The sequence below is a fragment of the Callithrix jacchus genome, chromosome 10 (genome assembly GCF_049354715.1).
Source record: "Callithrix jacchus isolate 240 chromosome 10, calJac240_pri, whole genome shotgun sequence".
NCBI classification, from domain to species: domain Eukaryota; kingdom Metazoa; phylum Chordata; class Mammalia; order Primates; family Cebidae; genus Callithrix; species Callithrix jacchus.
This window is the reverse complement of record NC_133511.1, coordinates 78363999-78378979: the sequence shown is the minus strand read 5'-3', so window position 1 is coordinate 78378979 and position 14981 is coordinate 78363999. Positions and strand designations below refer to the sequence as shown.

At 43.0% G+C, this 14981-nt stretch overlaps 1 protein-coding gene across 1 annotated transcript in view; it reads right to left on the bottom strand.

The window, feature by feature from the left end:
- The window catches only part of PARVA (parvin alpha), a 155038-nt gene that overhangs the window by 48769 nt on the left and 91288 nt on the right, over nt 1-14981 (bottom strand). The window contains exons 2-4 of the mRNA XM_002755060.7: nt 6261-6350; nt 6112-6182; nt 4289-4391 (exon numbers count right to left, since the gene is read on the bottom strand). Of these exons, the coding sequence (XP_002755106.4) occupies nt 4289-4391; nt 6112-6182; nt 6261-6350 (264 nt within the window). The remainder of the gene's footprint in view (nt 1-4288; nt 4392-6111; nt 6183-6260; nt 6351-14981) is intronic.

Genomic DNA, 14981 nt, shown 5'->3' with positions numbered 1-14981 from the left:
CCTCACCTTCTCACACACTTCTGCCTCTAGGTTGTGAGTCTTTGCTCCACATTGAAGCCAACATGGCTTCCTGGATTCCATATCCTTTTCTTTTTCTTTTTTTTCTTAGAGTTTTGCTCTTATTGCCCAGGCTGGAGTGCAATTGGATGATCTAAGCTCAGTGCAACCTCCACCTCCCGGGTTCAAGTGATCCTCCTGCCTCAGCCTCCCAAGTAGCTGGGACTATAGGAATGCACCACCATATCCAGCTAATTATTTGAATTTAGTAGAGATGGGGTTTCACCATGTTGGCCAGGCTGGTCTCAAACTCCTGACCTCAGGTGATCCACCCACCTCGGCCTCCCAAAGTGCTGGGATTATAGGCGTGAGCCACTAAGCCCATCCCCATATCCTTTTCTTGATGTCAGATGTGTGTGCTCTTGGGCTACCAGAGGCCCCTATGCCATTTCCATCATCTTCTAGGTGCTAGTGTTTCATAGTTACTTTACTAATCTCAAACTCAGGCCCCTCCAACTCGCAGCCCAACCAACTCAGTATTAAGGAAGCTCAAGCCCCAGTACAATTAGAAGCTGGATTTCTGGGAAAAGTCATGCCCGGTTAGTACTACCATGTAAGGGCACTGTACCTAGGTACAGATGTTTGGTTGTTTATGCTGCAGACAACAAGTTAAAAACATTAACCATTATGCCCAAATTTTTATATCTAAATTCCATTCTCCCATAAAATAAATCAGGGCTCCTTGGAGAAGTGATTGATTCCAGGACTGCAGTAAGAAAAATATAAGATGGCCTTGGAGTATCTTATAATGTGAAAAACAAAGGAAATGCTCAGGAAAAAAATATACGGGCAGCCTGTTGAAAGTGTCCCAGAGCCAACCTGAAAGATCTCCCATGGCCAAAGTTATAAGCAGATTAGCCAAAAAAGCGAACGATAAAGTAGTACTGGATTAAACCCAAAGTATAAAATGCATATGTCCATAGTGATATAAATAGAAATGATGACTCTTCCTTTTAGAATAATTCCAGTTAATAAATGCAGAAGGAAAATTGTGGCAGACACATTCCACCATGGATGCTAAAACTAGAGGGAGAAGTTTAAAGAGAAACAGGATATTTACATGGTCTCAAAGCATCTCTCCTCACATAAATCAATTAAAAAGAGAAAAACGGTAACTTTATAATGGAGAAATCTGGCAAGATACCACTTTGAAAATGTGATCGAGGTTAACATGAGCAATGATAAGAAAAATAGCCACAGGGGAACTTAAGGTTGGAGTGCTTACTCAAAACTCTGCCTCCTTTAGACTCACAGGGCCGTTAAACAAAAAACAAACCAAAACATTCCCCAAAATGTCTGCTTCCAGATTGATCCCTCCCAGGAGCTCCTAATGCATATATATATATTTTACTGCAAACTGGCTCTTTCCACCTGAGTATCCTACCTATAGGCTTTGAATGTGTATGCCCTGCCTTAGACCTTTGAGATTACGGTCTAAACTTAAGTTTACAAAATTAGCATAGTGAATCACCTTTTCAGCATGAAGGTGAGATCTGAAATGATCTAATCTGCGTGTGCGCAATGCCTGACTTGGATTGCACAGATGTGACGCTGGACGGTTTCGTAACCGTTCCTGGAGGCAAGATTACTCCATGACCATGTTCCATTACTCTGAGGCCATGTTCTACCCTTGCTTTGACAGCCTAGCATAGAAGATTTTGGCAGTTTCAGATGCTGACTAGATGTTTGCTGGGGGAGTTAAAAGCTGTAGTCACTGGGAGAGATGCGTAGTGAGGCTCCCGGCTTAGCCATGTCTTCATGTGCCAAAGCTTTTTCATTTCCTCTCTGTATCAGTTGGAGTTTACAAGCCTTTAAATATTAACACTCACGAATACTGATGTCTGAGAATCCAATCTGTTTAGCTTCCTAGAAATTACATTAGTCATTCATTTGTTCATTCATCAGTACATTTTTTTTTTTTTTGAGACAGAGTCTCGCTCTATCACCCATGCTAGAGTGCAATGGCATGATCTTGGCTCACTGCAACCTTTGCCTCCCAGGTTCAAGTGATTCTCCTGCCTCAGCCTCCTGAGTAGCTGGGACTACAGGTGCCTGCCTGCCACCACACCTGGCTAATTTTTGTATTTTTACTAAAGATGTGGTTTTGCCATGCTGGCCAGGCTGGTCTCAAACACCTGACTTCAGGTGAGCTGCCCGCCTCGGCCTCCCAAAGTGCTGGAATTACAGGTGTGAGCCACTGCGCCTGGCCTCAATATGCATTGATCAGGCGCTAGGTAACATGTGCTAGACAACCTGTTGGTGCTGGAAAAGCCTGGATAAATATATAGGACATGGCTCTTGCTCTTGGGAAGCCCACACACATTTACCAAAACAGCTACAGACAACATGGCAATTCTTATAATAAGGCATGTATATATACCTAAACACATGTATGTATATAGATAGATATGTGTACATATTTGTATCTATACATTCACATACACATATGCATATATGTGCATATGTATATATATTCCCTCACAGAGAGATACATATATGTTGGGGGAACACAAAAAAAAGAGTATATGACTGTCTTTTCTAAATGTGACTACAGGGCCAGGTGCAGTGGCTCACTACTGTAAACCCAGCACTTCGGGAGGCTGAGGCAGGTTGCTTGAGTGCAGGAGTTTGAGACCAGACTGGGCAACGTGCCAAAACCTCACCTCCACAAAAAATACAAAAATCAGCTTGGCGTGATGGTGCCTGCCTTGTAGTCCAGCTACCAAGGAGGCGGAGGCAGGAAAATCACTTAAACCCTGCAGGTCGAGGCTGCAGTGAGCCAAGATCATGCCACTGCACTCCAGCCTGGGCGACAGAGAGAGAACCTATCTCAAAATAAAAAGAAAAGTGAAAGTATTGTAAAGGGTGTAATAAGGAGGCACATTTGATTAATTCTAGAGATCAGAAGGATGAGCAATAGTGGTTTGCCCTGGTGGGTAAGGAGGAAGGAAGGCCCTAGAGGCAGAAGGACTAGCATGATCAGAAGTACAGGCAAGTTAATACGCATGGCATATGTAATAATGCAGCAATAGTATACATAAAAATAGTAAAACCAACAATGATGACAGACATTTATCAAGCATCTACTATGTGTCAGGTACTTTACTCATATTACCACAGGGATGAGCCGTATGTGTAGGAGTGGCTGGAGGTGAGGCTGAGAAGACAGCTGGGGGTCATTGGATGATGAAATGCTTTGAATGTTGTGCCAAGGGGGTTGGACTACGGCCGGCAGGAGAGAGCCACTGAGAGTTATAAATAAGTATTGGTAAGACTGGACTTGTGATTTTAAAAGTTTCCTCTGCTAGCTGTGTTGGTTGGAGGAGGTAAGATGGGACACAAATAAGTGTTTGGACGTTTTTTCAATAGTTCAGAGAGAGCAATTCACAGAAATGAAAATGGCAGAGGATGTATTCAGAAGAGGCAGAAATGGGTGTTGCCGATCCCTGTATACATGGGGGCAAGGTAGCAAGGAGGGGAGGGGATTCTGTGAACTCAGAGGGGAACAAACAGCTTTAGAAAAGTGGATGAATTCAGTCTACAGTCTAAGATAGACTCAAGTAGAGGGGCCCAGAGGGCAGCTAGGGATTGAAGTCTAGAATCTGAGGGGAAGGTCTGGGCCAGAGTTAGATTAGGAGCAGTGGGGGACATCTAACTCCATTCAAGCTGAAATTTATCCTTTCATCACTAAGATTACCCATAAAGAAAGAGAATTCTCCTTTCTCTCCCCTTTGTCCTTACATTTTCATATGAACAGCTGCAAAGCGACCCAGGAAGGAACACAAACACCGACAAGTCCACAGATCACAGAGGAATAAACACATACACATGCATCTGAAGGTGATGGAGATCTAAAAATTCATACTCACACCCACACATGTACATATACCTACAGAGGCCACACATGCATGCTTTTCTGGAGTGGGGGAGGTATACTTCCTAGCTATAAATATATAGCGGGGTCCTTTTATCTAGCTGATGACCCTCGGCTGCTAGAAGGAGCAGGCCCATCTGGTCATGAAGACTTCTTCTACAATTCATTCATGTGAAACAGATTCTAAGAGTATATCTAAAGTCTTCACTGAGCTATTATTCCACACTCCACACATTTATAGTCCATTTCTAGGTAAGCCACTGTAAACTGAGCATAACTAACTCCTTCTAGCTACAAGTAGGTGATCCAACCACCTGCCATGAAAGCCACATCCACTGCAGCGCTCAACTCTCCTACCGAAAAGCTTCTGCAGGACTTGTCCATCATATAAATCTTCAGCCAGGTCTTTCACAATGATTCTTTCTCCAACCAACACATCATTAATCCAGTCAATTAATACCTACAGAGAGAGAGAATGTGTAAGAATAAGAAAAAAGTCATAGGGTACTTTCTTATAGGCCAACTTTCTTATCTTGAACAATTAAATGTAAATGAACTTCAGATTTTAAGTTTCATTTTATTTTAGAGACGGGGTCTCATTATGTCACCTAGGCTGGACTCAAACCCCTGAGCTCAAGTGATCTTCCTGCCTCCGCCTCCTGTAAAGCTGGGACCGTGGGTGCGTTTCACTGCCCAGCTTTGAACTTCAGATTTTAAAAGAAGCAGAACTAGCCACATGACCCAGTGTGTGCACAGGTAGCTACAAGTGTGAGCCCTATTGGCCTTCTTAATTTTCAGATGTGCATCCTGCTAGTGCTGCTGGCACCAGTGTCCCTGTTAATATTGACAGCCCCTGTTATTCCTTACTCTAATGGCAAGCAACGACGATGGACAAAAAAGACAGTTTCTAACCCCAAGAAGCTCACCATTTAGTGAAGTGCATGAGATGCTGTAACGGGACCTGGAGAGCTAAGGACAGGGCCACAGCAGCCGCAGAGGGGCTGAGCCTTGGCACTAGAGTTTGGAGCAAGCTTTCTGGAGCAGGTAGCCATGCTGAGACTTTCAGATGAAGAGCAGGAGAAGCATTCTAGTCAGAGGGGACTGCATTAGCCAGGCTTGGCGGTGAGGAGTGCTGGGAGCATGCATGGGCTGCTGGGAGGAGCAGGTCTGGCATCCCTGTGTTGCTGGGTAGCGGCTGATCTGAGATTGAAGAGGCAGTTAGAGCACAGACTCTAAACACCACCTCCAGAAGTGGCCTACAACCTGTGGTGGATGGGAAACTCTGACAGGTCTTGCACTGGGGAAGTGCATATTCAGATTTGCGTGGGGAATGAATTGCTCTGACATCCAGTGCTTTTTTTTTTTTATTTTTTTGAGACAGGCCCAGGCTGCAGTGCAGTGGCAGGATCACGGCTCACAGTAACCTCTGCCTCCCAGATTCAAGCCCTTCTCCCACCTCAGCCTCCTGAGTAGCTAGGACTACAGGCATGCGCCACCACACTTGACTAATTTTTATATTTTTAGTAGAGATGGTGTTTCACCACATTGCCCAGGCTGGTCCCAAACTCCTGAGCTCAAGTGATCCACCTGCCTCAGCCTCCGCAGAGTGCTGGAATAACAGGCCTGAATGCCTTTTGTCTTAAGTGCAGCTTGGTTAAGCTCAAGAGGAGGAACAAGATGCAGGGGAGAAATGAACAGTTTTAGAAGGACAGGCGCACACTGGCCACTATGCAGTTGTTATGCACAGTATATCACTTCATCTCCTTTATTTCTGCTTGGACTCCGTCTCCTTGTTTATGATCATAAACAAACCACTTGGGTTTTCTGAGACTTGGTTTTGTCATCCGGAAAATGGGAATGAGACTAATTTCTACTCCAGTGCATGCTTTTGAGAGTTCTTGAGAAAATAAGCATTTTGTACACTCTGGAATCCTGGCCAACATGAGCTTACCTGTACTGACCTGTCTGGTGCTATGACCAGCACCACTCACTGGGCATTTGTCACGCTCCACGCTTACACAATCAGTTGTTTTCCATGGCCATCTGCTAGCCTGAGGCAGGGGCTGCCATGACTTTTTACCTTCTCTGAGGGGCTCGCGGGGTGCTTGCTCACAGCAGGTGGCATATGGACACCTGGTGGGTCTGTGAGGCACCAGAAGGCACTCCTGATTTCTTCTTACCTTCATCAGTTCTTGAAGCTTGGGGTCACTGCGTGAGTTTGGATCCACCATAGTTCGCACCTCATTCTCCTCTTTAAAAAGAAAAGGAATTCAGTGGGGGTGCTGGCACTGGAAAGCTTAAGCCAATTCAGAGACAAGAGCACAGTTACCCAGCATCGTGTCCTCGGGGTCCAGCTCGAAGGGAATCGGGCTGAGGGGCAGGTTGATGGCATTCATTCCCTCCTCCTGCAGCTCAGACACTGGAAGAAAAGGAAGAGCAGGGTCACATTTCAGCCGACGACAGACGGCAGGGGGTTGGAGCTCTGTAACAAGGGTGTTGGATATTGACATTGAGAAAAATACCCACTAAGGGTAGATTACAGCTGTTACTCAGCCTACGATCAATTCGCGGCCTCGCCTGGCTGACAGGACCTAATTGTCCCCTTAATCTCACCTGTGCCAATTGTCACCTCACTTGCTTTCCTCAGGGAAACAGGGAGGTCTCAACAGCACAGAAATCTCCCTCCTCTCTGAAAAGATTTCTGAATAAACGGAAGCGAGGTGGGCGCTGACTTCTTTCTGACTCTGCCTCCTGCCCGTCCCTCCTTCCAGGACTTTCTGTCTGGTGCCCAGTGACTGCTGACAGGATGAACAGGGTCATGGGTTTGAGGCTATATGTATCCTGTAAGGCATTTCCATCCTCAGCTCCAGCCTCCTCTGACTTCTCACCTCTCCTGATTATCTGTCCTCCCACCTCCACCCAACCCCAGACACTGCTCAAAAATACCTTGGTCCCAGCCCTTCCCTGAGTTCTGGTCCTATCCCTTCAGATGGAACCAGCTGTGGGACCTGAGGTACTCTCCTCCAAGTGCCCAGTCCCCACATGGAGGCTTAGTACAAAAAAATTCCTCCTACAAAACCAGTTGTGTGACAGACATTCGGTGAGTGCTGACCTTGGATTACCCCTCCTAAAAGCAGTGACTTAAATCCCCTTGCTTTTCGCCAATTAAGCACAGAAAGGCCATTTTCTCAGAAGGTGTTGGTCACCAAGAGGTTCTTAAAGAGCTAACACAGCAGCTGCCATCAACCTTAATTAAAAAAATAAAATGGAAAGATGGGACGTTGCTTTTATTGACTCTGGCCTCACCAAGTGCCAGCATAGACTTGCAAGAAATCCTAAGCACAAGGCAGCCACTTACAAAGAGTTCTTTCACATCAGCACACTCACTGATAGCCGCAGTTGTACTGGAACGAGACTGACAAAGGGAGTGAAACAGACTATACCCTGAAGAGACACAACTCTCATGACGAGGCTGGTATTTAGTACCTTTGTAGTGGGCCCTGGACATTGATAGAGGGTACCAGCCAGTCACCACCTTGAATCTCCAAATTCACAGACACACACCATTTCATAGCATTCTCCATAAATTGTAACAAACACAGAAGGGATACCTTCAAAGCTTAAATCAGGCTTGTCCAGCCTGCAGCTCCCAGGCTGCAATGTGACTCACGATGGATTTGAATGCAGCCCAAAAATGCAGAATTTTTAAGAAAATTCATAAACTTTCTTAAAACATTATGAGATTATCAGGAGTTTGTGTGTGTGTGTGTGTTTTGTTTTTTTTTTAGCTCATCAGCTATCATTAGTGTTTCATGTATTTTATGTGTGGTCCAAGACAATCTTCCTCCTTCCAATATGGCCCAGGGAAGCCAAAAGATTGAGCACCCCTGGCTTAATGATTCTGTAGGTACTGGATTGTGTTTGTTTTCTAGCTAAGCACAACTGCTTCCTTAGACTTCTTTAGTTTCTTCTAATATTTCCCCTAGAACTACCAGTTTTCTTTCTTTCCCAGGCTATTCCTCACAAAGAAGCACGATTTTCATTACTTTGTTAACAAGCGTTGCCATGCATGCTGTGAGCAGCGGAAATAAAGTCATGTTTAAATGTGGCTACAAGGCTAGGCTTACTGGCTAGTGAAGGAACTTGCTCCTGCCTGGGACTTTCTCTCCTGAAGCTACACTGATCTGCACTGTCCAATACAGTAGCTACTAGCCACTTGAGCTATTTACATTTTAATGAATTAAAAATTCAGCTGCTTAGCTGCACCAACCACATTTCAAACACTCAGTGGCTGCAGATGGCCGGCACTACAATATTAGACAGCAAGGATGTAGAAAGCTTCCATCACAAGATCATCAAGTGTGTTCTCATGATTTAAGTGAGGACATGCCATATTTGGTTTTCTGTTCCTGTGTTAGTTTGCTAAGAATAATGGCCTCCAGCTCCTTCCATGTCCCTGCAAAGGACATAATCCTGTTCTGTTTTTATGGCTGCATAGTATTCCATGGTGTATATGTACCACATTTTCTTTATCCAGCCTGTCGTTGCTGGGCATTTAGAAAACAATCCATAAAACAAACTGCCAGGACACAAGTTTGCCTATGTAACAAACATGTACGACTGAACTTAAATGAAAATTAAAAAATAACATTTAAAAAAAAGATCAAGTGGAAAATGTTGTCCTAGGTCATCCCGTTCAACTAATGTCCACGTCCATATTTAAATATCCAGCCTAGGTCTGGCTCTGGGCTCCAGGCTTATGAATCTAACTGTGTGTTCCATGTTTCCTCTTAAGTCTATTAATAGAGTTCTCAAATGTACACATCCACACAGAACTTGAGATTCTCAACACCCTCACACCCACGATACCAGCACTAAAACGAACCTGTTCTTCCTTTATTCTTATCCTCCTCAGTAGATGGCACCACTGTTTACACCATGGTTCACACCAAGCTCCGAGGAATCACCCTTAAGTTCTCATTTTCCTCACCTTTTGCATCCATATGAAACACCGGCAAGTTTTGTGGGTTCTGCCTCCAAACCAGGACTCAATTCCAAACACTTCTCACCATCTCTCTGCTCCACCACCCTGACTTGAGCCACCGTTATCTTTTGCCTGGACTATCAGAACCACCTGCTAACTGGTCTGCTGCTTTGCTTGCATTTCCCCAGCTCTCATCTACCTCCCACAGTGCAGCCAGAATGTCTTATAAAAACGTAAATAGGATCAATACATTCTCCTACTTCAAGCTTTCCAGTGACTTCCCATCATACTCAGAATAACACCTCAACTCCTATCTATGACCTATCAGACTCTGTTAGCACTCTCACCTCCCTCTCATGTTTTATTTTCTCATCATGATCTGAAATAATAATTTATATGTTTGTTAACTCTCTCCTCACCAGAACATAAGTTTTGTAAGGACTGGCACTATTTCTCTCTTGTTCGCTATTAGATCCCCAAAGAGGCCAGACAGTACAGTGGTTAGAAGCCAGGCTGCCTATATGCACATCCAGACTCTACCACTCACCAGCTCTGTGGCCTTGCGCAAGTTCATCAGCCTCTCAAGCCTAGGATTCCTTATCTGCAAAATGGGAATTATAGCAATATGGCCTACCTCCTAGGGTTGCTGAGAAGATTACATGAGTTAATATATGCAAAATACCCAGAAGCATGCCTGGCAGCCGCTAAGAAATAGGTAAATATATGCTACTATTATTATTATTACTTAAAACAACACCTCAAGCATTGTAAGCACTCAAGAAATATTTGTTGAATATCTAATCCAAACTGTCAAGACCACCCTTCAACTGCACAGGTTTTGAGTTGAGGCGGAATTTGCCAAAGTAGAGTATGGGATGCAAAGGATTTTACCTTTTTCCCAGAAAAACAAAATACATGTGCATTTTAGCCTGACAGTGCGTGTGTACTTGTGCGTGTGCATGCACGCCCATTTCTGGGGCAGCATTTCCAGCTTACATTTTGTAAGGGAAGAAAAGACACATCTGTCCCAAGACTTGTTGTATAGCCAAAAAGAGCCAATTTGTAAATAGAGAGGTATTGAAACATCTCTAAAATGTGACTAGAAACTCAGTATTTGAAGGTGAGACTCTGAAAGGTGGGTCTGAACAGGAACTCTTTTTCAGCGTGGATCATTTTAAAAAATGTTTTCAGATGAAAAATCCCCAGTCAGAAACATTCCCGTCTGCCCTACCTCTTTAATTCACTCACAGAGACATAACAAATCCAAGAAGAAAGGCCAAGATATGTTTGCAATTGGAAATGTTTTTTTCAGGAAACGATTTGGTACAGGAACATCATCCCCATTCCATTAACTGCTGACTTTGAGCCAACTGTTTGTAAAAGTGAATACGCAAACTGCCCAGTGCAGGCCTGGCCCCTGCCCCATGGGGCCCCATTAGTGGCCACTTTCCCAAAACAGCCCTCCTGCTTTGGAGGTTTTGTTTCTATGAAACCAAAGCAGGACTCAGCAGAAGCCCCTTGCCAATGCTCACACACTGAAAGAGAAAGAGCTGCAACTGAATTTTCTCAGCACAGAATGGGAATCCAATGTTTATCCCCTGAACCTCCTCTAACAATCCAAAACTAGGTCTAAATCTCGTGGCACCATTAAGTCATAACTTAATACACAGATCAAATGCCCAGATGAAGGTTGGGCTAGGGAAAGCAGGGAGATCGCCTGAACCCCTAAAGAGCTCACCATGAGAAACAGGACTTTTGTTTCCAGGGATATGTGGTCTGACTCCGGATCCACATGCACAGAAGAAAGTACCTGGATAGGCTTTGGCGTGTGGATTTGAACCCTACTTCTATTTTTATCAACTGTGGAACCTTACATAAGTTAGTTAACCTCCCTGAAATTTGGGATAAAACAATTGTGTCCACAACAAGGGTGTAGCTGACACTGCTGGTTTGCTCCCCAACATCAACCTGCTTTTCCTGCTGAAAGAACCCTCATTTTATTCCAGTATACACCCCTCCTTCCTATGCCTCCAGGTAAAGCCCCTATTGGTTTAAACGTATCATGATGATCTTGATCCCTGTAGCAGTGGTTGGCTCAAGCATCATCATGTCAATGCTGGTTAATGAGCTGTGGGAGAAAATTTCTAGAAGCTTCTGGAATCTCTTTCCTTCATTTTAAAGGGAGGCCCAAGGAAGAGAAGGCAACCTTCTCCTTCTAATCATTATTATCATTATTGTGTCAGGATGTTATACCTGGATTTGTTGCAGCCATTTTGTAGCCATGCGGTGAGTACGCTCAAGGAAGAAGCTACTGTGTTGAGGTTGGCAGAGAAAAAATACAGAAAGATGGGGTTCTTATTGATAATATTAAGCCACAACCCCTGGAACCACTCAAGTTCTGTATGTCTTATTATAGGAGATACAATAAATTCTCTTACTGTTTGAGCCAGTTACAAGAGGTATTTTTCTGGGCCTCAGAGCCCAAACTCCCTAACTGATAACATGGGGATACCAGGATTCTAAAATCAATGGGTGGATAAAGTAGGTCTGCAATGAATGGTAATTTCCCCTGATTTTTGTCCATGAGGAAAAGAAAAGCTATGGCATCTCTTATACTCTAGAATACATCTAGAGACTCAAAGAATACCAAGGGAAAAGCAAACAGAGAGAAGAATAAACAGAGGTCCCTAAATATACAAGGCCAGTAATTTCATTCATTCGACCAATAAGCATTACTGGGCGCCTCCTCTGAAGCAGCCCCCATGCCAGTCCTGGGATATAGGTTTGGGGATTTGACAGGCCTACCTCAGTCTGCTCAAGGTGGGGGGAAAGGTAGGCCCATAGATATCACAGTGCTAACACTCAGGGGTGATAGAGATGTAAGGAGAGAGCCACAGTGGCTCATGTAGAACAAGGCTAACGTTGGATGGAGAAGATTGGGAAGGAGTCCTAGAAAAGGGAACATTTGAACTGGACCTTGAAAATGTAAATTTTCAACCAACACAGGTGTACTACAAAAGGCACATCTTGTGTAAAAATAGCAAGATACGGAAAAACGGCAGGTATTGAAGGAGTAGTGATTATGTCTGAACACAAGGAATGTAAGTGTGCACGGGGAAGGGGGCGAGGAATGGAACAGCAGATAAGTAGGGCCGGGGTCCAGAGTGTTAGGGTCTTGAATTCATCTATTTTCCATACTCCTTGAATCACGCTCCCTATATCTGACCTTGCAAAAAAATCATTCTGAGAGAGGGCAAGAAAAGAATCAGGATGTTCTTTCTCCTTCAGTGCCAGTGGGCCTCAGGTGAGATGTTCAGGCTGCTCTAGATCCTTATCAGAACTTTGATGATTAATTTCTAGTCCTCTTGAAAGTTACTAAAGCTCCCTTAATTTCTAAAGGGTACAAGGGACTATAAAGAAGCTCTTGGCAGCTAAAGACAACTATATTGTCTGGTCAGCAAGACCCAGCAATGTTTCTCTACATGAAAAATCAATCTGAAAGAACATCAACAACAATTTAAAATGCTTTGCCCCTAAAAATGGGAACAAGTCAGGGTTGTCTCTTCTCACCATGCCTATTCAAAATTATACTAGAAGTCTTAGCTAGTACAGTAACACAAGAGAAGAAAATAAAAGGTATACAGATTGGGAAGGAAGAAATTGTCTTTGTTTGCAGGTGACATTTCTAAAGAATCAACCATAAAAACAAACCCCAATGCTCCCCACCCCCAAAAACTCCTAGAATAAGCAATTCTAGCAAGGTTGCAGGATACAAGGCTAATATACAAAAGTCAAATACTTCCTATATACTAGCAATGAATGGTTGAAATTTAACATTAAAAACACAGTATCATTTATAACATTACAAAAATGCAACACTTGGGTGTAAATCTAAAAATATGGGCACAATATATATTTTCTGATATGCAGAAGATGATAAAACCCAGATGAAAGAAATAAAGATCTAAATAAAAGGAAGAGATACTCAGTGTTCATGGGCTGGAAGACTTAAGATGTCAGTTCTTTCCAAGATCATCTACAGATTCAATGTTAATCTCAGTTAAAATCACAGAAAGTTATTTTGTGGATATTGTCAAACTGATTCTAATGTTTACACAAAAAGGCAAGAGACCTAGAGTAGGCAACAAGATATGGAAGAATAACAAAGTTGGAGGACAAACACTACTATACTTCAAGACTACGATAAAGATACAATCATCAGTTGTTAAAAGGATCACAGATCTCTGTTAAAACACAACACTATAAAACTAGAAAAAAAGTAGGAGGAAATCTGTGTGACCTACAATTTGATAATGAGTATTTAGATACAACACTGAAAGGACAATCAATAAAAGAAAAATTGGTGAGTTGGGCTTTATTAATATTTCTGCTCTACAAAATATACTGTTGAGAGGATGAAAAGATAAAGCATAGGTGAGAGAAAATATTTGCAAAATACCTATCTGATAAGACTTGTATGCAAAATATGCAAATAATTCTGAAAACTAAATGAGAAAACAAATGACCCAACTAAAAAATGGGCAAAAGATCTGAATAAGCATGTCACCAGAGAAGATGTACATAAAGCAAAGAGGCATATGAGAAGATGTTCATTATCATTTGTGATTAGGGAATGAGAAACACCAATGAGATATCACTAGACATCAATTAGCACGGTTAAAATGCAAAAAACTGACAACACTAAACACTGGCAAGGGATGTGGAGCACCAGGAACTTTCATTTATTGCTGGTGAGAAAGCAAAATAGTAGAGCCATTTGGGAAGACAGTTTGGTGTTTTCTTTCAAACTATAATTTTACCATATAATCCAGCAGTCAGGCTCCTAGGTATTGACCCAACTGATTTGAAAACATGTTCACACAAACCCCTGGATGTGAATGAATATTTATAGCAGCTTTATTCATAATCACTCAAAACTATAACCAAGATATCCTCTAAGAGGTGAGTAGATAAACTGTAGTACATCTGTATGAAAATATTATTTAGTGATAAAAAGAAAGGAGCTATAAAGCCATGAAGAGATATGAAAGAAACTTAAGTGCATATTCCTAAGTCAAGGAGGTTGGTCTAAAAAGGCTACATACTGTACAATTCTAATTATATGACATTCTGAAAAAATGTGAAACTAGAGAAAGTAAAAAGATACGTGGAGGAAAATGTTGAATAGGCAAAGTGCAGAAGATTTTTAAGGCAGTGATAGTGGTCTGTATGATACTGTAATGGCAGACACATGGTATTTATAGCATAAGGAATGTCTTAGTCCGTTTTCTGTTGCTTATAACAGAATGTCTGAAACAGCATAATTTATAAAGAAAAAAATTTATTTCTTACAGTTATGGAGGCGTTGAGGGACCACATCCAGTGAGGGCCTTTGTGCTGGTGGGGACTCTCTGCAGGGTCCTGTGGCAGCACATGGCAAAGGGGCTGAGTGTGCCAGCTCACATATCTCTTCCTCTTCTTATAAAGCCACCAGTCCCACTCCCTGATAACTCATTAATCCATTAATGGATTAATCTAGGGGCCCCCAACCCCAAGGCTGTGAACTAGAACATGGACCAGTACTGGTCCATGGGCTGCTAGGAACTAGGAGGTGAGCAGTGGGTGAGTGAGTATTACCGCCTAAGCTCTGCCTCCTGTCAGATCAGTGGCAGCATTAGATCCTCATAGGAACGTGAACCCTACTGTGAACTGTGTATGCGAGTGACCTAGGCTGTGCACTCCTTATGAGAATCTAATGCCTATCTGAGGTAGAACAGTTTCATCCCAAAACTACCCGCTACCCAACCCTGTGTCGATGGAAATACTGTCTTTCATGAAATTGGTCCCTGGTGGCAAAAAGGTTGGAGACCACTGTATTAATCCAGGTACAGCGCTCATTATTCAGTCACCTCTCAAAGGTTCCACCTTTCAGTGCTACCACATTGGGGATTAAGTTTGATCATAAGTTTCAGAGGGGACAAATATTGAAACCATAGCAAGGAGATAAACCTTAATGGAGCAAGTTAAAAAATTGTTCAGAAGGTTAGAGGACACAAGGATGGAATG